Source organism: Sinocyclocheilus anshuiensis, unplaced genomic scaffold (assembly GCF_001515605.1).
Source record: "Sinocyclocheilus anshuiensis isolate Anshui unplaced genomic scaffold, SAMN03320099.WGS_v1.1 scaffold734, whole genome shotgun sequence".
Classification (NCBI taxonomy): Eukaryota; Metazoa; Chordata; class Actinopteri; order Cypriniformes; family Cyprinidae; genus Sinocyclocheilus; species Sinocyclocheilus anshuiensis.
The window spans coordinates 783,690-808,453 of NW_015544176.1; the positions used below are offsets into that span (position 1 = coordinate 783,690).

General features: G+C 37.9%; 3 protein-coding genes and 1 pseudogene across 3 annotated transcripts in view; all 4 read right to left on the bottom strand.

Moving 5' to 3' along the window:
- LOC107696222 (GMP reductase 1-like) overlaps positions 1-2,460 on the bottom strand; it is a 19,293-nt gene extending 16,833 nt beyond the window's left edge. Inside the window, exon 1 of the mRNA XM_016496482.1 lies at positions 2,226-2,460. Within this exon, the coding sequence (XP_016351968.1) occupies positions 2,226-2,402 (177 nt within the window). The 5' untranslated portion in view covers positions 2,403-2,460. The remainder of the gene's footprint in view (positions 1-2,225) is intronic.
- Positions 2,461-3,930: 1,470 nt separating this feature from the next.
- On the bottom strand, positions 3,931-8,060 carry LOC107696223 (tissue alpha-L-fucosidase-like). Its single transcript, XM_016496483.1, has 8 exons — positions 7,538-8,060; positions 7,320-7,454; positions 5,872-6,009; positions 5,590-5,695; positions 5,293-5,493; positions 4,941-5,131; positions 4,309-4,408; positions 3,931-4,205 (listed from the first exon to the last, which is right to left on the bottom strand). Exons 1-8 carry the CDS (start codon positions 7,888-7,890, stop codon positions 4,074-4,076), a joined length of 1,356 nt encoding a protein of 451 aa, XP_016351969.1. The 5' UTR covers positions 7,891-8,060; the 3' UTR covers positions 3,931-4,073.
- Positions 8,061-10,426: 2,366 nt separating this feature from the next.
- LOC107696194 (tissue alpha-L-fucosidase-like) lies at positions 10,427-14,226 on the bottom strand (annotated as a pseudogene).
- A 3,073-nt stretch (positions 14,227-17,299) lies between these two features.
- On the bottom strand, positions 17,300-24,480 carry LOC107696224 (zinc finger and BTB domain-containing protein 8B-like). Its single transcript, XM_016496484.1, has 5 exons — positions 24,210-24,480; positions 20,959-22,004; positions 20,322-20,479; positions 17,817-18,162; positions 17,300-17,769 (listed from the first exon to the last, which is right to left on the bottom strand). The coding sequence occupies exons 2-4, from the start codon at positions 21,974-21,976 to the stop codon at positions 17,857-17,859; spliced, it is 1,482 nt and encodes a 493-aa protein (XP_016351970.1). The 5' UTR covers positions 21,977-22,004; positions 24,210-24,480; the 3' UTR covers positions 17,300-17,769; positions 17,817-17,856.
- Positions 24,481-24,764: the final 284 nt, after the last annotated feature.

The following is a 24,764-nucleotide window of genomic DNA, read 5'->3' on the forward strand; positions in this document are numbered from 1 at the left end:
AACGCATGTTAGATTGAGCAGAGGACTTGTCTGGTTCTCATGGTCTTGTGCCGATGGCCGACGAGGTCTTCACAGGGGATCTGTCTCTGGTTCATCTAGTTGACATGGTCTCTGCTGACATTCAGGGCTGTAGAGGTGGCCTCTAGGTGCTGATCCACTATCTGGACTGGATACGGAGGGCCTTGTGCCTACGGCCGTATCACAGCCGTGCTGATATACAGCCATATCGCACTGCTACTCATATGATATTGCTCATACTGAGCGCACACACACACAGACGCATGTGCAGAAAGATGGCTCTTTCATGTCAACTGTCTAATACACACAAGGTTATGTCAAAAACACAAAGTTCACAAAAACACGGTTATGTTTGTAAACGTAAACAACTGCATGTGTATAAATCTGTGAAACGATGTCTCTTGGACATGGCGACTATACACTACTAACACAACTCAATCAGGCCTCACCCCCTTTTATTTATTTGCTTATGCCTTGGGTGGTAATTATTTAAATTAGGGATACTGTGACATATGTTCCCAGAAACTATAATTGAGGCCTTTGAGGGGGAGTTCAGAAACAGTGCTTACTGATTAAGAAACAACTCTCTTTGGAGTGGACTTTCTAATTTTGCAGGTCTTTTTCATGCACAAACAGCAACACTACACACTAAAAGAATGTAAAAAAAAAACAAAAAAAAAAACAATGGAACCTTTTTAATGTTCAGTGGATATGCTGAATAAAGTGTTTATATGGCCCAAAATTCAGATTAAAACAGGTATATTCCAGCTGTTTTAATAAAGTTTTTTTTATTATTATAAAAAAAAAAAAACCCAACCAACCCAAAACATTTGAATGCTGTTATATATACTGTATATGTAATCAGAATACGACCAAATTCTGATTTATATCATCATCCACAGCTGAGATATTGTGATGGGCTTAAGTGAATTTGTGCTGAATCATTTCTAGGTTTGTCTGAGAAAAAAAAAACTGTTGCAACCTGTGGAAGGACACATCAACACCAGGAAATAAAGAGAAGCCAACACATACTGGAATCTGTTGATCAAGCTTAATTAACCGTCACTGGTTGCACAGACACTCTCAGGTTCTCTGAATCAGTTCTCAGTCATTTCCAGTTCCAGTAACTGCTGCAGTCACATCAGTCACACTACACTGCCCTATGACTACCCGTCCTGCTGCTATTTTACTGCTGTTGTGCCGTGGAGAACAAATTCACCATTTTCCTGTTTGAAGGGACATATTACAGATATTGCAGTCATAAAATTTGGATCCTCTTGCTGCTTATTATTTTAGTTTGAGGCTAGGTCAGTGATTGATTTCTGCAGGTTATACAGTAAAGAAGCTCTCAGCTGCTGTTTTGTATCAATGAGACTGTATGTCATCACAGCCACCGTTACGGCCCATATAGTGACAGCCATCAGATTAGCCAGTCACAGCAAGATCTGACCGGCACTTTACGTCATCCTGCAGTGAAAATGCAGTGGAAATCTCTTCTGAATTCATCAGTAAAGACCAATAGGTAAAAAATAACAGAATACAAATGGAAAACGTGGATTTTGAAATGAGCTGTTCAGCTATAATACTCGAAACTTAACTGTAAAAAGACGTCTAAGTGAATAATAAAATAATTACAGGTGTACAAACCATATCACAGTGCAGCAAAGGTGTTCATCAGCCAAATGTCTGGAAGAGGGCATTCCATTTGTGCAGATGATCATGTAAGTGTATTTTTTGTTCCCATTATGATTTGTGGGGTGGACCAAGTGTGACCAAGAGCAACACCACAGTGGAATCTGCTTCTATTGACATGTAGGCAAGCCTCAGGCCTATTTTTAAACATGTTTTCAAAGCACAAGCTCTCAGGTTGCTTTTCCTTAGCCTGGTCAGTCAACCCTGAAAACCGCTGGGTTTGTTTCAAGACACATTAACACCAGGAAATAAAGAGAAGCCAACACATACTGGAATCTGTTGATCAAGCTTGATTAACCGTCACTGGTTGAAGCTTAAATTTATGGGCCCCATAAATCCAGCTCTGTCAGATGGACTTCAAGGTCATCCTGATTTTTACTTTCATTCTTTGCCACTCACAAACACACACATACAGCTCCCTTGGTACTCATTTTTAGTTAATCATTCAGGTACAACAAGACAAGGCCAATGACATAGATTTCTTATATCAGAGACAGCAAGCAAGATGTTCTTACCTCAGACCTGCTCTTCAGACTGCTCCTCTTTGGTCTGAAAAGGACATCTTTGAAGTCCAGTTTGAGGTCAGCATCCACCCGGGGCATAGTGACAGGCCTGAGAGCGGATGAGAATCTCCTGAGCCGGGCTGGTCCAGAGCTCCAGGCACCAAACCCGAACCGGCAGAAAAACAACATATTTATAATGTAGAAAGGGCTGTCACTGCCCAGGCCCCCATGGCTTTATTTGGCAAGGCCTGTACACTCTCTCCTTTCCTCTCTCTCTACTCCCCCCTCCGCTTGCATTCAGTCTGGAGTGGCAACAGCAGCAGTAGCAGTGATAAAAAGCTGTCTGACACATAAACACACACACACAAGCGCAGTGACTGCAGCTTAGCACTGCAGTATGTGCACAGAGCTCCTGCTGTCCAGCTGGGTATTGCTTCTCCGAATCAATGAGTGACCTCATGGGAAATGAGAGGGAGGGACACAGGAGAGGAAGGACATGAAGATAATGTGTGAATATAATGTTGTCTAATACAGAAATAAAAAAGCGAAAAACTTTGAGTAAGTATAAAGATTGCTGATATAATCCACAAGGGACACTTAAATATAATCATATATAATGAATTCAATGGCAAATCCCTGTATGGAGATGTATAAATACAACAATTTTCCCTAAATATGTTTTCATGTCATAATTTTCTTACGAAGCACCATCTACAGCTTTATTATGCACAATGTCACATGCACATTGAATGTTCACAATGCATATCACTGAAATGTTTTTTTTTGTATTTATTTATAGTATAAATATTTAATGTAATTACTCAGTGCCTATTGTTTATATTCATTAATTTGTAAGTTTCACTGTCAACCATGTGAATTGACATTTTATTCCACTGTACTGTATATGTGAATATGTCTTTCAAAAATATGTATTTATGAATATATAAATATAGTAATTAAAAATTATATATGACTACGTTTTTACAATTTGGCAGTCTTACAAGTTTGCTTTAGACAAATAGTAAAATGATACTAACATTACATTAAAATTACATTTCAATTTAATCCAAGATTGTTCCAAGGTATCAAACATGCAATGCTATCTCATGTAATGAAAAGCCCCAAATTAAAAATCTGAAATTGACATTTGCTTCTGATGTGCCATTCAATTGGTCATTTTTATTCAGCAATCAAATTCTATACAATAAAAACTTTATGCAAAACCTTTTTAAAACAAATGCATTATAAAATTCAGGCATGTCATCAGCGAAGGACACAAATCAAGGAAACATAAATGTAAAAATATATTACTATTGCAATAATAACATTGAACTGCAACATTTAAAAACCTGAGTATTTAATAATAATGATAACAATTTTACAAAACAACATTAAAATTATAATGCTAATATATATGGCTGTTTTGATTGCAATTCTCATAAAAAATTTGGGAAGATGGTTGTGTTGTGTCTTCAAATGCACAGCACTTACAGACATGGAGTTTAAGTGGAGCAGTATTTACTCTGAAATGAGACACTTCACTCTAAAACACAGTGCATCAGAGTATATATAATTAAATAAAAGAGACACACCAACAGTTTCATATACTCTCCATCACTGATTGTTACTCTCATTTGGTGATTGACTGAGATGCTAAGGGCTTTCCGCACACAACTGCTAGGTTGGGAGTAATCCATGCATACAGATGCATGAATGCATTTGTAAAAACACAGCATTTCAGTTTGTTTAGTAACTGTTTAAGGCCATTCACACAGGTCATACTTTTCAAGTAGGAAAATACAGGGGGGAAATCACATCCCTGAGAATCTCTTTAAAATCTACAAAATGGTTTTAAAGGCTTTAGGCCACCTCATCCAGCTTAAGGGTCCAGGCTTCAGCAGGTGAGAAAGGCAGATCAGGCAGCAGAACAATCAGTCCTGATGTCTGCAGAGGAGCCCATTTCAGAGGCTCAGGGTTCCCCAACAAAGTCACCTGAACAGAAATGCAAAATATTTACAGATATTTCATTGATATCTTACCAAAAAAAAAAACACCCATTTTATTTCTAAATTTTGATGAATTGATAAATATTTACCACTGTGTTGTGAGAGGTTTTAGGCGTTAAAAGCTTAAAGGAGTTCTGCATGGGATTGGAGGTCAAGATCGCATATACAGTGCTGCTTTTTGACGTATACCTGAAAATTAAGGAACATTTTAAATACTCAAATTAATGAAGCATTCACAGCTTTAATATAACTACACCACATGCTAACTAGGACTAAACTAAGGCTGCAGAAACAGAGAAGGAACCAAAACTACTGCTGACTCAGCTCACAAGAACCCAAGCTGCTTATAAACAGATCGAGAAGTATTCAAATCATTAATGACAATCAAACGATCATATGATGGATTTATTAACATGTCACAATTTCAGGGTAAAAGTTTGCGTTCAGTCTAGATTAAGTGAGAATAAGTACCCAGAAGTCTCAGCAGAGTTTTTGGAAAGGCCGGTACAGTGAATGGACTCTTATGATTGGCCTTAAATCCTCATTTTAAACAGTGGTCTGTGAATCCTAAACTATAATTTTCTCACATGGCTCCTGTTATACTCTTCATTGACTCTAGGTGACACTATTTCACTGCAACCACAACATGAGTATCTGAAAGTTTTTCAAAGGAACTGTAAGGCACAGACAGATAAGAGGAAGTTTAAAAACTTCAACACACCAGACAGGAACGGTAGCATTCTCAGCCTGGACTCTCCAAGGCTTAGTTGAATAGATGGCTTCACCATTGACCTTCAGCCAGGCTCCAATGCCTCGGAGACGTTCCTCAAAGACAGGTGCAATCATGCCATCTGCTGTAGGCCCTACATTCAACAGGTAATTACCCCCTAATGCCACGACATAGACCATGTCCTGTGGTCACAATATATGAGAGTCATTAGGCACCATATGAACTTGCATAAGGTTTTGTGTCCATATGTTTTATTCATATAAATATATAATACATTTACAACACAAGAATCTAGTAATATAATCTAAGGCAAGATCTTCTGTCTATTAGGAACACATCACACCTTTAGAATGGATGGTAGATCCATCAGTTCGCTTAGCTTCATATTTCGGCGATACCCCCATGATATCTTGTCCACTGACTGGCATTTCTCCCACTTGTGGTTGGGCAGCTGTCCAGGAGTGAACTTGTCAGCACAGTTATAATAACCTCCATGTTTACAATAACATCCTAACCCCCATCTGTCATTAGTCACCACTACATCCTGTAAGGAGTGAAATAATGCAGTCATTATGATCTGAATTACAACTTGAGACACAGTCTCAATTTAAAATAAGAACAACATTATGCATGATCTCACTTTGACCGGACTGTCATTGTAGAGCCAGGCTAGGAATCCTGTAGAGTTCCAATAAGTGTCAGGTGCTTCCCAGTCCCCATCTGACCAAATCAAGTCAGGCTTGTACCTGAATCATCAAAAACATTACCAGTTAACTTTCATAAATGTCACACTATATATGTAGACTGTAAAGGTTGATCTTTACACAGTCACGGACAAATAAAACACGCAGTCAAGCTTACGTCATAAACAACTGCACTTCATTCTCCAGCCTGTATCATCACATGACTGATGCAAATGTACCTGTTGACCAGATCGTAGAGCTCTGGCATGGCTTTTTTTTCAACAAACTCCTGGGTCTTGAAACCAGATTGCTTGTCACTCAGGTAGATGGGATTGAACCATTCATACAGAGAGTGGTAGAGTCCATAATGCAGAGACCTAATAAAAGAAATTCAAAATTGTTGCATAAAATTCAGGAAATAAATTTAGCAAAGCCTTACTGAGATATCCACCTTATTTAAATGTAAGCGCAGGCATGGCCGTTTTTTTTTTTTTTAACTTGAATGACTTTCTGTGTCATCTGCTTCCACTTATTTTAGCTGTACAAAAACTGTTACACTGCTTGATGTTGCAAATTGGTATTTGTTATCATATTATTTTATTTTAGTATTGTAAAAAAAAATTGCCATTTTTACTGCACTTTGTTATTCTAGTTATTTACCTATACACTGCAACAAAAAACCCTTTTAAAGAAAGACCTACTGTGAGCGACGAGGTTGTCAATCAATGGTATATGCTTTTGCTAAAGCCATCAGCCCACATAATTTCAACAAATTTTGAAAAATATTATGTTTAACGACAGACTTATCTGTGAAAAAAAAATACATTACCCATATTATTGAATTTAACTCAATTATGTCATTTTCTCTCATTAAAGCCGTTAAGTACAAGTCTTGTACCTTTGTCTTTTTGTCTGATATTCAAAGACATTTTTGCTTCAAATCAAAGTTTGTACCGTTGTGCTTTATTTTGTAGCTGGCTATTTTTAGATAAACTGGTTTAACAAAGGTTTACTTTTTATTACAGACGCATTACATTATTCTGGTGATCCAAATGGTTGCAGAATTTGTTATTCTTTTTTAAATACGTTTATCCCTAAAATATTATTAAAAATTTGTTTATCGTATTTTCCTGACACTACTATGTAATTCTAAACAAAGTCAAAGAAAATAATAAATCAGTATTACCCCTGCAGTTATTTTATTAGTAAGCTCAAGGAAGGGTTTTCTCTGTTATGCTGTTTCTGTAAAGAGGAGTCAAAAACAATTATACTTATTTTTCAGTTGTATTCAAATTTTGTTAACTGTTTTTGAGGATTGTCACAAAACTATACAAATACCTGATTTTATGGATATAGATATTTGTTTAAAAATGTGCTCTATTTAGAAAAATATCACATACATAAAGTAAAATATGTCTGTTGTACCAAATATTAGATTGTTTTCCACAGTTTTTATGATTCTCTAATTTCTATAAAGAACAACAGTAAAGCTAAGAAGAAATCTCTGTTTTTGAATAAGACAACTGATGTTATAGTTATATGGTTGAATTTTGTTGCATGATGTATGAGGTAGCCTTATAGTGATGTGTATAACTTCTCCTCAGTGGAACAAAGCAAGCTCGTTTCCGCGTTGAAAAGACAATGCAGCCTTCGCTATTAGCATCAGTATGCCCTAGAAGCACAATACCTCTTTCTTATCGCAGCGCCCAAATCTCCAACAAGATCCCTGTGAGGTCCATTATCAACAGAATTCCAATTCCAAGAGGTCTGGGAACCCCAGTTTGTGAAGCCTTCGTGGTGTTTTGATGTGAGGACCACATACCTGTGCAGAATGATAAACAAAAGCATACATATGTGGAACAAACACAGGAAGCATCACTGCAAACCCATATCTTAAGCACATACTTTGCGCCTGAAGCCTCGAAGATATCAGCCCACTCGTCAGGATCAAAAAACTGCGCGTGGAAATCAGGAGCGAAGTCCGTATAGCTGAATCCAGGCGGGTAGTTTTTGACCATGAACAGGATATATTCAGGTTTAAGTGCGACCTTCCAGTACCACCAGAACCACTCGCTGCCGAACGCAGGCACTGAAAACACCCCCCAATGAACGAAGATCCCGAACTTCACCTCGTCGTACCATTCAGGAAGAGGTCTGGAGTCCAAACTGGCCCAGTCGGGTGTATATCGAGTCCCGAATGATGATGGGCATGATAGTAGACAAAACAACAGCGATATCTGACACCGAGGCACTTGCATGATTGATCACAAGTGAACTTCACAGACGTGCAGACTGAAAAGCAAAAGTGACTCTAAAGCGCGAATGTTAGTAGCCTATGCACTGAAATCACTAAAGCTGGATTTCTGCCGACAACAGGTTTGTATTTCCTGGTTTATCATATGCCATTCAACATGTGACTACAACACATGACTTACCTGAAAAACCACTTGTCACAAGGGATGTGGAACCCAATAAATTAAAAGGGTCATATGATGCGATTTCAATTTTTCCTTTCTCTTTGGAGTGTTACAAGCTCTTGGTGCATAAAGAAGATCTGTAAAGTTAAGTAAAAAAGATCTGTAAAGTAAAGACTAAAGTCTCAAATCCAACGAGATATTCTTTATAAAAGTTAAGTCAGCCACGCCTACCTAAAAGGGCTCGTTCTAACATGCCCCCACATATCTATGTCACTATTTGGGCGGTGTTATGCAACTCTTCCCACATCTTCACGCAAAGAAAGAAGGCGTAACTTTTATTCTCGCTGTAGTATTGTTGCAGGAAATACTTCAACTTCGCGCTGTGGATCGCCGGACCGGCTTTCACCGTGGCGAAGCGGAGTCCAGCTAGGGGTCGTCACATGTGGTTGCCGCAGGCATCACAATATGGTAAGGGGCATAACATTTCCGTCACACGCTTGAGGAATTCGGCCAATCACAACGCACTGGATAGCTGGCCAATCAGAGCACACCTCGCTTTTTCAGACAGATGAGCTTTGTAAAAATCGGCGCGTTTCAGAAAGGCGGGGCATAGAGGAGAAACAATAATGTACAGTATGTGGAAAATAATGTGTTTTTTTAACCTTAAACTGCATAAACACATTTCATTACACCAAATACACAAAATAATGTTCTTTTTAGCAGCATCATATGACCCCTTTAAACATTTGCTCGACTATCAGGCTACACTGGTGAAAGAAAATGGTTTTGGTTCTCGTCCGCATTGTTCACTGCCTCTGTAAATGTTTTCTTTTGTAAAAGGGGAAATGGCCGTTTCACTTCAACATTTCAAAACAAAATATTTTTAATTGCCTTTTCTAAAAGACAAAATGGAATAAAAAAGGCATTATGACTTTAATAACTTCTTGGTTAGTTGCAAAAGTAAATATAGTCTAAAAATAATGCACATTGATAGTCTAAATAAACAAACTTTTCTTTGTAACCTTAAAAATCAGTTCAGCATGTTTTTAGTTTCATGATGTTTCTTACACTTCTGCAACAGATATAGTAGGCCTACTCATAGCACTTTTTTTTATTCCACCAAATAATTAACAGTATTTTCTATTCCACAAAGTAAATAGTGACTAAACTGGTAGTTTGTTAATGGTAGATCATCCCGGCCCACCCAACCTTAGCCTCTTATGTACTAGTTCTTATGAAGAATGAATGAATACAACAGAGTGCTGTTCTCTGCAAGCTGCTTTGCAACTTTCTGTTTATCATCCTGTCCAGCAGTACTAGCGCTTGCCTCCGATTCATCTCCGTCCACCATAAACACAGGCCAGTCAGAATCTCATTAATTTGCTTTAGACAAATATTAAAATGATATTAGCATCTGTTGAAATTACATTTCAGTTTTAACCATGGGTTCTAAGGTATTTAACATGCAATCAGTGTTGGGTAAGTTACTCTAAAAAAAAGTTATTAATTACTAATTACATGTTCAACAGTGTGATTAGATTACTGTACAAATTACTCTCTCCAAAAAGTATTTAATTACTTATTACTAATTACTTTCGAAATCCTATATCAACCTCGACAAGTTAATGATACAAGGATAGACATGAAACAGTTATTTTAATTCAAATAAATAATAGATAACTACATAAATTATTCTGGTCACACTTTACGTATAGAGTCCAATTCTCACTATTAACTATGACTTTTGCATTGGGTAGGATTAAGGATTTAGAATAAGGTCTTTCAGAATAAGACATTAATATGTGCTTTTTAAGTAATAATAAACAGCCAATATCCCAGTAATATTCATGCTAATAACCAACTAGTTAATAGTGAGAATTGGACACTAAAGTGTTACCAATATTCTTATTAACTCACCAAAGTATTTAAAGTGAGAAGGGTACATAAAAAGCATGCATTTTAAGGTTAGACTTTAAATTTTGATGTTAAATCCACTATTGTATTGTGTATAAATGTTTTACTGTCTATACACAGTATTAAGTTCAATTACATAAGAAGTAACTGTAATTAAATTACAGAAAAAATAAGAGTAATCCCTTACTTTACTTTTTCAAGGGAAAAGTAATTAAATTACAGTAACTAATTACTTAGTAACTAATTACACCCAACACTGCATGCAATGTTAAATCAAGTTATGAAAAGTATAAAATTAAGAATCTTAAAATCACACTTGTGTCTGATGTTTCATTCAGTTGGTTGGTTTTATTGAGCAATCAAATACAAAAAAAAAACCTTCATTTAGATTCATACAACACCTTAAACATTTATACAAAACTTTCTTAAAATCATTAAAATCTACAAAATGGTTTTAAAGGCTTTAGGCATCCAGCTTGAGGGTTCAGGCTTCAGCAGGTGAGAAAGGCAGATCAGGCAGCAGAACAGTCAGTTCTTTTGAATGCAGAGGAGCCCATTTCAGAGGCTCAGGGTTCCCCAACAAAGTCACCTGAACAGAGATGAAATACACTTCACTGATATCATAAAATGTATTTTTATTGCATTAAAAAAAACAGGAATTTTATTCCTAAATTCTGACGAATTTAGAAATATTTACCACTGTACTGTTGGAGGTTTTGGGCACAGAAAGTGTAAAGGAGTTCTGCATGGGTTTGGAGATCAAGATCGCATACACGGTGCTGCTTTTTGACGTATACCTGGAATTGAAGGCAAATTGAAAACACTAAAACTACTGAGTGTGCTAACTAGAGGACTTTCACACTGGGCATGTTTGAGTGGGCCGAGCCTGAGTGCGATTGTTCCTGTTGTCGCCCTGTCTCTGATTGCACTCACTATACACGATTACAGTGCACGCTCACTCTTGCTCGTATCCAAGGTAAATCCTAACCACTGTCATCTATTACACATTTTTGTTGAACTAATGACGTCGTCATCAGCCAAAACTCATGCGTATGTGACTTTACTTCCTGATTAAGTGTGCACCCGAGTCTAAATTGCTTTCACATTCACGCAAACTAAGTACCCAGTAGTTCAGTTTCTGAAAGTTTTTCAAAGGAACTGTAAGGCACAGACAGATAAGAGGAAGTTTAAAAACTTCAACACACCAGACAGGAACGGTAGCATTCTCAGCCTCCAAGGCTCTCCAAGGCTTAGTTGAATAGATGGCTTCACCATTGACCTTCAGCCAGGCTCCAATCCCTCGGAGACGTTCCTCAAAGACAGGTGCAATCATGCCATCTGCTGTAGGCCCTACGTTCAACATGTAATTACACGTAATTACTAATGCTACGACGTAGACCATGTCCTGTGGTCACAATATATGAGAGGCTTACTTGAGTTATTAGGCATCATATGGCCTTTTGTAAGCTATTTTATTCATATATCAGGGGTGAGTGGTGACCCCCCCCCATCCCCCGTATATGGACGGAACGCCCCTGTCATATATACATTAGTCACAACACAACAATCTAGTAATATCATTTTATGCCTAGTTCACACTACAGGATTTTAAGACAGATTTGCAATTAACGAGCTCGCCGACAGGTCGGGCTGTGATCAGGGGAAAATCAGCATGTGATCAGCACTCGGCAATCTTTATGTCTGAACCAAGCGGCAACCTCCCGCTCTCTCTCGTGAAGCCAACACGGAAGTGACTTAAACTGTAATTCGTCAACTGGCCGCTAGAGGCTGGCTGCAAAAGGGAGTCAATCCTATAGACCAGTGGTTCCCAACCCTGGTCCTGGAGGCACCCCAACACTGCACATTTTGCATGTCTCCTTTCTCTGACACACCAATTTCAGGTCTTGGAGTCTCTACTAATGAGCTGATGACCTGAATCAGGTGAGTTTGATTAAGGAGACATTCAAAACGTGCAGTGTTGGGGTGCCTCCAGGACCAGGGTTGGGAACCACTGCTATAGACTCCCCATCATTTTCGATTATCCTGGAGTGACGCGCTGCCAAGATGGCGACAGCCGCCTCTGCCCACTTTGAGCTTCAAAAACGCTCTTCGGAAACATACGGGTGACGTCACTGACACTACATCCATGTTTTTATACAGTCTCTATAGTCTGAACTACTCAATGATGCATCAAAGAGGCTCGCTGACGCGACGCAGACACCTCCTCGATGCCAAACGAATATCTAGCATGCTAAATATCTGGACCAGTCAGCCGACTCGGGGTTGAGGTCAGAAAAACAGGGGAAGAAAAACAGCAGCAACAACACGGCTTTAAAGGGGTCATATGATGCTTTTTCCACCACTGACTGGAATATGTTTAAGCAGGCTGCAACATACAATAAACACAAGAAATGGAGCAAATTTTTTCAGAACAGAAAATCACACAAACAGCTTGCAGCACTAATTTTTTCCCGATGTTCATTTTCAAATAAACAACTCCTGTTTCACTTGTTGTTTCGCTTCATTCCCATTCAACTTCTCGCAGAGTTGTTGTCAGCTCGTGTAATGTGTGACCCCCTGCTGCGGATCATTTACGTAGTGTCGCTGTAAGGGAGCCAGCTAGACAGGCGGAAGGACACAGGATTCCATAAAAAAAAGAATTTTATTTTATCCAAAAAATAAGGAAAAGTCACAAAATAAGTAATAAATCAACTTGTTCCAATAAATAATCTAGCTAGACTGGAATAACTAAGGTCAACAACAAACTTTAACTAAAAAGAAACTAAAGAGAACTGAACAGAACAGAACAGAACTGACCTCCCAACTGACACAACAGGCAGGTATTTAAGACAAACGGTGAGCTCACTTAAACAAGACGGGAAACATACAATCAACATTTTATAATTCAGCAAGTAAATTTACAATTCAACTAATCAAAGTAACTATAACAAACAACCGAAATAATAATAATAATACAAACAACAAATATCAATAAAAAAATAAGTGAAAAGACAACCCCCCCCCACCCCACAACGCAAGCTAGTAAGTGTGCACTCCAAACCAACGAACGAAGTACTAAACTGAATAAAGTATCCCAAATATGTAAAGCAAAATCTGTGTAGCGTTTTCATTACATATAACAAACTAAATCTATATTATATACGTAAAAGGTAAATAAAGAGTAGACATTTTTTTTTATAACCCGCTAAACAGATAAATGAATATATAAAGAAATGTATACGAGGAAAAAATGTATGCAGTATGGATGAATGAATGTGGAGTTACCCTTATCAATGTGTGGCCTCAGGTTCGGCCATCACAGTCGCGTAGTGTGAACACCACAACGACTTCAAGACAGACAGCAAGTCATGCAGTCTGAACAGCACAGCGATCTGCCAACGTTTTAAGTCGTGTAGTGTGAACTAGGCTTAAGGCAAGAACTTCTGTCTATTAGCAACACATCACACATTTAGAATGGATGGTAGATCCATCAGTTCACTTAGCTTCATATTTCGGCGATACCCCCATGATATCGTGTCCACTGACTGGCATTTCTCCCACTTGTGGTTGGGCAGCTGTCCAGGAGTGAACTTGTCAGCACAGTTATAATAACCTCCATGTTTACAATAACAGCCTAACCCCCATCTGTCATTAGTCACCACTACATCCTGTAAGGAGTGAAATAATGCAGTCATTATGATCTGAATTACAATTTGAGACACAGTTTTAAAATAAGAACAACATTATGCATGATCTCACTTTGACCGGACTGTCATTGTAGAGCCAGGCTAGGAATCCTGTAGAGTTCCAATAAGTGTCAGGTGCTTCCCAGTCCCCATCTGACCAAATCAAGTCCGGCTTGTACCTGAATCATCAAAAACATCACCAGTTAACTTTCATAAATGTCACACCATATATGTAGACTGTAAAGGTTGATCTTTACACAGTCACGGACAAATAAAACACGCAGTCAAGCTTACGTCATAAACAACTGCACTTCATTCTCCAGCCTGTATCATCACATGACTGATGCAAATGTACCTGTTGACCAGATCGTAGAGCTCTGGCATGGCTTTTTTTGGGGTCTTGAAACCAGATTGCTTGTCACTCAGGTAGATGGGATTGAACCATTCATACAGAGAGTGGTACAGTCCATAATGCAGAGACCTAATACAGAAAGTTACTTTATTAAACTATGGCTACTATAAAGATACTGAACATTTCCACTGTTACTGCCAAAGAAAGATACAGTTCATTTAACATTTTTGGATACAATTCAAGAAAAAAATTAAAAACGTACTCAAAAGCTTACTGATACATTAATGTAGCTCTTAGAACAAGTCTAGCACACAGTGCCAGATTTAGTGCAAACCCTCTTTTGGTGTTAAAAAAAAAAAAAACGACTGTAAGGATTCACTGAAGACACGCAGTGAAACATTGGTGATGAAAAGGCGTGGACACATTTGTTTTTGTGGCTGGCCTTGCATTTGTAGAAGTTTTCCTGTTAGACGCAAAATTTATGGGAGTTTTTAATTGAATCATACTCATACAGGGTGATTTACTAAGGTTTTAGGTATCCAGTTTGCTGGTATTTGTGTGATTATTTAACGCCAAGAACCCATTTGCGCCTGTTGTTAGTAGATAACCCACACATGATTATCACTGGCTCTGCTTGGTTGCGCTGTTCTTGGTAGATTGCATTGGTCATTATGAAAATGATCTGGCTGTGTCTGGCCTAGTCAGGCGTATATCAAGTCCCAAATTATGATGCGCGTGATAGTAAGCTAGACAAAACAACAGCCATATCGGACTCCAAATCACTCACATGATTCATCCAAAACTGAATTTTACCAACGTGAGCGCGTCCACTGTGATTAGTAAAGGTGAATCTAAAACACTAATATGCTGACTTCCTTTTATGCCCTAGAGAAATAGTTCTACCGGCATAACCAGGGGCGTATATTTCATCTAAGGGGGCTTTCACACTTGGTTCGATTGCTTGGTCCGAACCAGAGTTCGATTGGTCCCCCCTCCCCCTGCACCCTGCCCCTGCTGGACTGTGTTCACAGTATATTATTTGGGTCCGAACCGTGGTTCGTTTGCGTCATCAAGCCAGCAGCTGTTTACCCCCTTGCTTAGTAATGATGGCGCAGGAGAAGACGGCAAAATGCGTAGCAAGGCTCTCTTCAATTTTATATTTAGCATATCATACCATCATACAATACATAATTTCCAAAAAACTTAGGAATGCGTTTTTACAGTTTACCTCGTCAAACACAAGATAAACGTTCTCCTCTGGCCAGATGAAACCAGCATGGTGTGGTTTAATTCCAGGCTGCAACGCATGTTAGATTGAGCAGAGGACTCGTCTGGTTCTCGTGGTCTTGTGCCGATGGCCGACGAGGTCTTCACAGGGGATCTGTCTCTAGGGTTCATCTAGTTGACATGGTCTCCGCTGACATTCAGGGCTGTAGTGGTCGTCTCTAGGTGCTGATCCACCATCTGGACTGGATACGGACTGAATCCAGGTGACTGCAGTGACCATCTGATCTGGATACGAACTGGATCTGGGTGGATCCTGGATGGAGCAAACATCAACAAAAACTACAGACTGGATTATTGAAAATGAACATTCATTCTCTGCCAGTAGGAGGTGCTTTTGGAACGTCAGAAACATAGAATGAGACAAGTGTGAAAAAATATAGCTTATATTGATAAGGAAAGTCCACTGATTAGTTACCAGCATAAGCCTGTGTTCAAAGGCTGTCTAATTCTAAACTTTAAAATGCATTTATTTTTAGTTATTTTAACTACAAATTTACAAATTTGTCGTGGTAATAAACACCGTACACAGCAACCGTTCACGTGTCAGCGCTTGATGCGCATCTCCTATATGAAAAGCATTTTAGGGGGCCCTTGGCTTTTGGGGGCCCAAGGCAGTCGCCTACCTTTGCCTAATGGGTAAATCCACCCCTGAAGGTAAGTACAGCAACAGGATTACTGTGTATTTTACACTGACTCTTGCTCATGTTCTTAGTTCATTTAATTTAATTTAGACATTTAATTATTGTTGTAGAGGAAAAATATACTTACACTGCATACCTCAGGTCTCTAGCGACCCTATACACATTTTACAAAAAAATTAATCAGAAAACAGACATTCTTTTATCCTTTTTTTAATTTTATTTTTATATTGTTTATAATGAATAGATTGAGGAATATTAAGAAGGTTGATGTCTGACTTTAAAAAATGAATTAGGAGGAGGTCAATGACATGCCGGGTCGCTAAAGACCTGAGGTATGCGTTTAAGGGATAATAAACATTGAAAAATGTTTCACTGACTATATATAATTAAAATATTTTACATTTAAAATATTAACATTTAATCTTTCCCGCTGTCACGGAGCAGTCCAGCGACATGACAAAGAAAGTGTATCATGATTGGCTGTCATGGAGCAGTCCGGCAACATGCCAAAGAAAGTTGATCTGATTGGTCTTCTTGTGTGCATTCGAAGTGCTGATTGGCTCAGATAGAAACTTATAGAACCAAGTTAAAGTTCAACTTTGTAGATATAACTTTTTTTTTCTGACATGCCAAAGAAAGTTGATCTGATTGGTCTTCTTGTGTGCATTCGAAGTGCTGATTGGCTCACAGATAGAAACTTATAGAACCAAGTTAAAGTTCAACTTTGTAGATATAACTTTTTTTTTCTAAATAAAAAGTCCTAAAATGTACACAAAACATCACATTATATAAATAAGCTGTCACAGAATAAGAATATGTGAATAACTCAATTTTGACAAAAATGTCAGGTAGAACCTTATAATTCCAAGGTGACGAAGTAGCAAAAAGTAATGTATAGGCTAAACTAGTGTTTCCCAACCTTTCTTTAGTTGCGGCACCCTTTGGAAATTTTAACAAATTTGTGGCACCCTACAAAATTAATTTTGTCACAATATTTGAATTTCAGATCAATGAATGAGAGGGCAGTGTTGCAGAGCTGCCCATTTACCACACCTTGTTACAGCACAGTAGGGCTATTGCAGACAGAAACAATACTGTACTACATCGATGTTTCCTGTCAGCTCGATTTTTGAGTGGACTTTGCTGTTCCGATGAGCATGAACGGTATATGAGTGGAGCACTCACATGGGCCGTGAGCGACTGAGTGGAGCACACACACTCATAGAGCGGGATAACACACAGAGCGTCACCCACGTGAAAGTGAATCCTGAGCGGTGAACTAATTTTCAGTGCATCTCTAATTATTGGCGACATCAGAAATGGATATTATATAATAGCTGCTTTTTTTTTTTACATTTTAGCAATTTAAAAAATATTAAAAAAGGATTTTTTACACGGCACCCCGGCTGGGAAACACTGGGCTAAACAATAATTATGTTGAATAACCTAAATGACCAATAACATGTTTTTAGGTTCTTGATGACAAAACTTTTTTTTTCTGGAACAGACATGATACTCATAACACATAAGCAACAAATAATTTGACAAGACCACTCAGGTCCCTGAAAGTGTTTAAGGCTGTTCGCTTTAAAGCATAAAAATATCTGCCACAACACATTGAAATCTGTTGTGGCCTCATTGTCATACAGCAAAATATGTTCATAATCCATAATTAGCCAGTGCAGATTTGTACTAAACCCAAACAATGTTTGACAGCTTTCCCAGCTGTGTAATTTTTCCAATACAAATTAATATTTTAATTGCACCAAATAATTAACCATCTTTTCGAACCACAAATAATATGAGGAAGAAGTGACTAAACCGGTAGTTTGTAACCAGTAGAATGTTGAACACACCCTCCCTCAGTCTTTTCATACTCCAAAGTCCTTCATTTGGTAAGCATTCAAGTGAAACTGTGAAAATGAATCTACAACAGAGTGCCATTCTCTGCAAGCTGCTTTGCAACATTCTGTTTATCATCTTGTCCAGCAGTACTAGCGCTCGCCTCCGCTTCATCTCCTTCCACTATAAACACAGGCCAGTCAGAGTCTCTAGTGCCCTTCTCCATCGATTCAGACTGGATGCTGAGGTTCATGGAGGAGGGATCCTCATTGGTTGTAGTAACAAAGGTGCAGCCATCACAAAGTCCAAATCGCTTCATTCCCTGGGACACAATGCCTGAGAACACTCGACGACAGCCTTTGCACACAATGGGCCAGGTGGAGCGATGGACCTTCAAAACATAAATATACATTAAAACATTTTGATGAGAATGACTCGTTCTGTATACTGACACATGAACAGTAGGGCTGTCAATTGATTAAAATATTTAATAATCCATTTAAATGTTTTTTTTTTTTTTATGTACTGCATTTGTATTAATGCATTTTTTAAGGAAGCAATTTCCAAAAACATATCACTAGGCACTAGGCCGCAGCAGTCAATTCATTAACATAGTTGCTTTCATAGGGAATATTTCATACTTGTTAACTTTAATTAAAACACAATATACAAAGACTTGTCTTTTTTTAATAGTCAAATTATATTTTGTAACATTTTTTGTATATATTAAAAAATAATGTATATAAACAAAGACTATAGAATACCCAAGACTTGTCACTCATATCATTTTGAATGGGGAAAATGCAACTCTCAATATGGCCGCTCTATCGAAGGAAGCCCCGCCTTCTGAGTAAAAGAGCCAATCACTTATCTGTGAAGTCATTCTATGAAGTCATCAAGCACTGGCTGCTCTAGCCTTAATAATAAGCATTTTTTTAACGCTATTTGAGCAAAAGAAACAACATTTATAAGACAGTCGTTTGTCAGATTTCATTGGTGATTTCAAATATGAAATTTAATCGTAAGCTTGGTGAACAGTTTTGCAGAATTTGATGTTTCCCCATTCAAAGAGATAAGAGCTGCACTTGCATGCACGAGAGGCGTTTCAAAGATGGCTGCCGAGTAACATGATTTGCCATAAAGGGACTTTGATATAAATTATATAAATATAAAAATAACATACTTTATATTTTATTTTAAATGTAAGCAATTGTAAAATTCTTTGCCAAAGGTCTGTAAAACTGTGATTGCTGCAAATGGAGGATTCTTCAATTAACAATTCAATCATATAAATAAAAGAATAATAACAATTTTTTTTTTATGACATTAAGGCACTCACTATAACAACTGTAATACAACAATAACAGTAATACACTAAAATTCTGACCAATGCAATGCCATCTTATATAGTGTATTGTCACAATTTAAACTATATTATCAGCCAGCGATATATTCAAAGTTGGGTATCAGTGCAGGGTAGTAACTGATTACATGTAACCTGGATTACGTAATCAGATTCCAAAAATTACTTACTTGTAATTAGAGTATTTTACATTTTAAAATGATCGTAATCAGATTACAGTTACTTTTTATGGATTACATGATTACATAATATTCACAAAATGGCAGTGAATTATTCATAATTTATTGATTCTCCCTAATTCTTTTTTCTCTTTTAAAATTTCCTTTCTAAAAATCCTACTGTGTTATACCATTTAGCTTTGACTATATTCACAAATGTCGTATAAATAAATCCGCAAACCATGCTTCTGAATTTGATGGAAAATAGCATCTCTCAAGCAATTAGACCAAGTATGAAACAAATAATTAAGTCTGGACAAACATATTTCAAATCTGGGAGACTTTAGCTGTGTAATGTCATTGTTTTCATGTTCATTGATATTTGTTCATATAATGCAGGGATTCCCAAATTCGGTTTTGTCAACAAACCCCTTAAAATATTTACTTGAAATATCTCTGAGGAAGTTATTATTTCAATAATTTAACAACACATTTGCATGTTTACAGTTCTCTGATGGATAATGGGCTCTGATGGATAATGGTAAAGAAATAAAATATTTATATGTTTAGCCTAGTGTTCAAGGGTTTAAATAATTTTTATGATTTAATTAATTATTAGCTTTTTATCAACTCACAAACCCACTGCAGTTCTTACATTATGCCCAGTTTGGGAAACCCTAGTTTAATGTAATGTTTAATGCATTTTATGATGTTGATATCAAAAACTTGAATATCTCTTTTTCTTTCACTTTTTTTTAATATCATTATGGTTCGTTTGATGGTAAGTTTAAAACAGATTTAAAAAGGTAAGTACAGCAACAGGATTACTGTGTATTTAACACTGACTCTTGCTCATGTTCTTATTTCATCTTGTCTCTGTAGAACAAAAACAAACTGACTTATAGCAAGTTGGGTTAAATGAGTGCAATACTTTTAATGCAGTTAAACATTAACCTTACAAGCAAACAATTTACCTTTTGCTGCTCTACAGCAACACATTCAGATATTTCCCAAGTTATGAAGACTTACAGAAATGGCATGAGTGCGCAGATGTTCTTGTCGTGTGAAACGTTTGCCGCAGACCTCACAAGGATACGGCCTTTCTCCTGTGTGGCAGCGGATGTGCCTCTTCAAAATGCCCTTCTGTTTGGCCGTGTATGGGCAGAACGGACATTTGTGCAGCCTCCCTATAGAAACACACACATATATTACAACACAATTCAAAAACGATTCTCTGCATCTGAATATGCCAACTTCCATAATTCCATACATACAGCAGAAGAAAAACAGTATGTGAACCAAGAAGTATGTCCGAATTCATTTTATACATAAAACAGTAGCCAAAATGTTCCCGGATGAATTACTACTTTCTGTGAGATTCTGAAGTGTACATGTGATGACACTATACTATCCCATGAGGCCACGGGAGAGGATTTATGAATGACAGTCAAGTGACGCAACTGATGCCGGAGGTCACACGACAGTGAAAACATGCATGTAGTACATCCGAATTTCATTCCTACTACACACATTCATACTATATAGAACATACTTTTTTTAACATTTCTGAAGCAAGTTTCAAACTAAATGTAGTACCTATTATGCAGTATGCGATTTTGGACACAGCGATTGTTCTACTGTAGCAATTTTATTCAGCATCTCTCACCTGGATCATCCCCATACCAGTCATTCTGAATCTCCATCCCACAATGCACCGCTGGACCGAGCACATCGTCGCCACGGCCGAATCCACCAACGTACCCCAAACTTTGGGAAAAGTGTTCATTGCGGTTTGGGTTCATCCCGGCTCTGAACAGCACATCTGGAAACTGCTTCATCGGGCAGTTAGCAAATGATACGGAGGAGTGCTCAGTACTTGGAGCTGGGCTAGTGTTAACAGTTATCTCCTCGTCCTGATGTGGGCCTTGATAAAGAGTGATGTCTTTGGATTCCCGTGAAGATTCGCCCTCCTCATCAGGGTCATACTCTATTTTGGGATGCACCAAACTTAGAAGCAAACCTGGGGTGGATGAGTTGACTAAATCTGGGCCTGGACTGATCTTCAGTGGAGCATTCATGGGAGGATGGTTGGGAAAAGCTCCTTGGGAGCTTTCGCCTTCGGAGTCTTTACTACTGGTGGCCGCTGGCGTGCAGACAGCAGCCGTTGGGGCGTCATCAGGGCTGAGGGCCTCGGTGACCTGACAGGTCCTTTGGTCGGCATCGGAAGTGGATGCCACAGGAGCACTAGTGGCTGAAACTGGGTTTTCACTATCATCCAAGTCCTTATGTCTATCCCTCTCCCTGTTACAGATCTCCAGGGAGGATTTGATGTAGCCCTTGCAAAAGTTCACCACGTCAGTCATTTGAAGGTAGCTCGCAGCTGACATTATTTCAATGACATTGTTGCTGCGCAGGTCCAGGCGACCCGAATACAGAAAGTCTAGGATGAAGGAGAACGCCTCAGCTGTGACGATGTCCAGAGAGGCCGTGCTGTGTCGCTGGCCATTGTCCTGCAGGTAATGCACCAGCAGTCCCCGAAAATAACCACTGCTGGCGAAGAGAATATTACGATGTGCTTTAAAAACACGTCCCTCTACTATGATGCTGCAGTCACAGAAGAAGTCCCTCTTACGCTGTTCATTCAGCTCCGACAAGAGCTGGGACAGGTAGGAAGGAACCTCCATATTCACTGTATTACAGCCATGTGTTTCTCTGGAAGAACAGAGGTGAACAAATGAATCGATGATCGACGAAAGCCATGCTATGAAATAATTCCATATTCTCAAACTGCTATAACCTTCACAAAGAGATTAAAAAAAAGGGGGTGACCAGACGTCCCCATTTTCCAGCGACCTGGTTTTTGGTGTCCTGTCCACAGAAATGTACCCATTTTTTGTCACACATCTTAACTATACCACATGGGTAAAAGTAAACGACGATATGGAAAAAAACAAAACAACAACTAAACAATCACACTTACAAAAATTACATTCGCAGAAAGCACGTAATTTGTGCTTTGAGCCTAAAACATCATAACAATATTTTTGACCCAAAAAACATCATAATAATTATATACGGAACCCACAACAATTCAAAAAAATAAAATAGAATAAAAATTAGGCATAATGCACATAGGCCTAAATACATTCTCCTATTCTCTAATTTTTAATTACCAGATATTGATACAGTTGTGGTCAAAATTTTACATAAACTTTGCAGTATCTGCAAAATGTTTATTATTTTACCAAAATAAGAGGGATCGTAAAAAATGCATGTAATTTTTTATTTAGTACTGACCTGAATAAGATATTTCACATAAAAGACGTTTACAAATAGTGATTATTATTTTTCACAAGTGAAAATAATAGTTGAATTTATAAAAAATTACCCCGTTCAAAAGTTTACATGCTTGATTCTTAATACTGTGTTGTTACCTGGATGATCCACAGCTGTTTTTTTGTTTTTGTTTTTTTTCCTCCATGAGTCATGAGTCCCTTGTTTGTCCTGAACAGCCGCTGTTCATCAGAAAAATCCTTCAGGTCCCACAAATTCTTTGGTTTTCCAGCACCTTTTGCATATTTGAACCCTTTTCAACAATGACTGTATGATTTTGAGATCCATCTTCTCACACTGAGGACAACTGAGGGACTCATACGCAACTATTACAGAAGGTTCAAACCCTCACTGATGCTCCAGAAGGAAAAACGATGCTTTAAGAGCCAGGGGTGTAAACTTTTTGAAACTGAAGATCAGGGTAAACTGAACTTATTTTGTCTTCTGAGAAACATCTAAGTATCTTCTGTAGCTTCTGAAGGCCAGTACTAAATTAAAAAATATGATATTTAGGCAAAATAAGAAAAATGTACACATCTTTATTCTGTTCAAAAGTTTCTGTTCACACTTAATGCACTGTTTTTCCTTTTAGAGCAGGGTCAATTTAAATTCCTGGAGGGCCGGATCAGTTGGATCACGTAGGTGTTTAATTAGGGTTGAATCTAAACTCTGCAGGGCTCCGGCCCTCCAGGAATTGAGTTTGACACCCCTGTTTTAGAGCATCAGTAGTGCATGAGTCCCTCAGTTGTCTTTAGTGTGAAAAGATGGATCTCAAAATCATACAGTCACTGTTGAAAAGGGTTCAAATACACAAAAGATGCTGGAAAACCAAAGAATTTGTGGGACCTGAAGGATTTTTCTGAAGAACAGTTTAACTGTTCAGGACAAACAAAATCACAAAATAAATAAATAAATAAATAAAAACAGCTGTGGATCATCCCGGTAACAACACTGCATTAAAAATCATTAAGCATATGTAAACTTTTGAATGGGGTCATTTTTATAAATTCAACTATTATTTTCTCTTCTTATGTGATATATCTTTTTCAGGTCAGTGCTAATTAAAAATAACATGCATTTTGCATGATCCCTCTTATTCTGGAAAAACAAATACCATTTTACAGATAGGCTAGGCCTACTGCAAAATGTAACATTTTGACCACAACTGTAAGTGAGATTTCAATGGTATTTTGACCAGTTTCCATGTCAGAAGTCTGGCCACATTAAGATTATATATGGACTATATAGCCTACCAATGCCAAATTGTTAATTCGTGCAAAATAGGCCTACACCATACAAACATTTAAGGTGGAATATATCACTGTCACAATAGTATCAAATCCAAATCGAACTCGCGCTACATATAAGTGGTTACAATTTATGAAAAACAAAAATGCTATTATGACAATCGTTATGTTTTACACAGCAATGAATTTGAGTGATGAGCGAATTATAGGAAGCAGCAGCGAGCAATAAGAACAAAAAAAAAGCCCAATGCATCGTAACAAATCCAGCGCACTCGAAACAGCTTTAACAAAATTACTATTAACCTCGAATGCTAAAAACTCATTCGTTTATACTTACATTTAGGTGTCTGTTTGGTTGTTCTTCATGGTGGTCTTTTAAAAATGTCTCCCTGATTGACTCCTTCCTGATTCCTACGTACTTCCTTTCGCTGCCATAGCAGCGGGCGGGGTGTTAGAAATCGCTCCCTATTCCCTATATAGTGTACTGCGTCGGATGTCGGCTATTCGTTCACTGGTGTACACTTGTCGAGGCACTATTGCCAAAAATTCAACGCGAGAGAGACAGCGCGAGTGAGTTCGAACGGGATATGCAGTTAGCAGCCCTGTTCCTATGTCCCCAGGGTCCTATGTTCCCACATAACGAACTTAGGTTAAATTAAGTTAGGTTAAGTAATGGTCAGGGGTTAAAGACCCCCCATGCTGGCTATAGTTTTGATAACTTTTTTTTTTTAATCATTTCTTGATGAAAGCAATATTAGATTAAATTAACTGAAAACTGAAAATGAAATAAAACTGCATAAGGTAATAGCATTTACATTTACATTTAGTCATTTAGCAGACACTTTTATCCAAAGCGACTTACAAATGAGGACAATAGAAGCAATCAAAACTA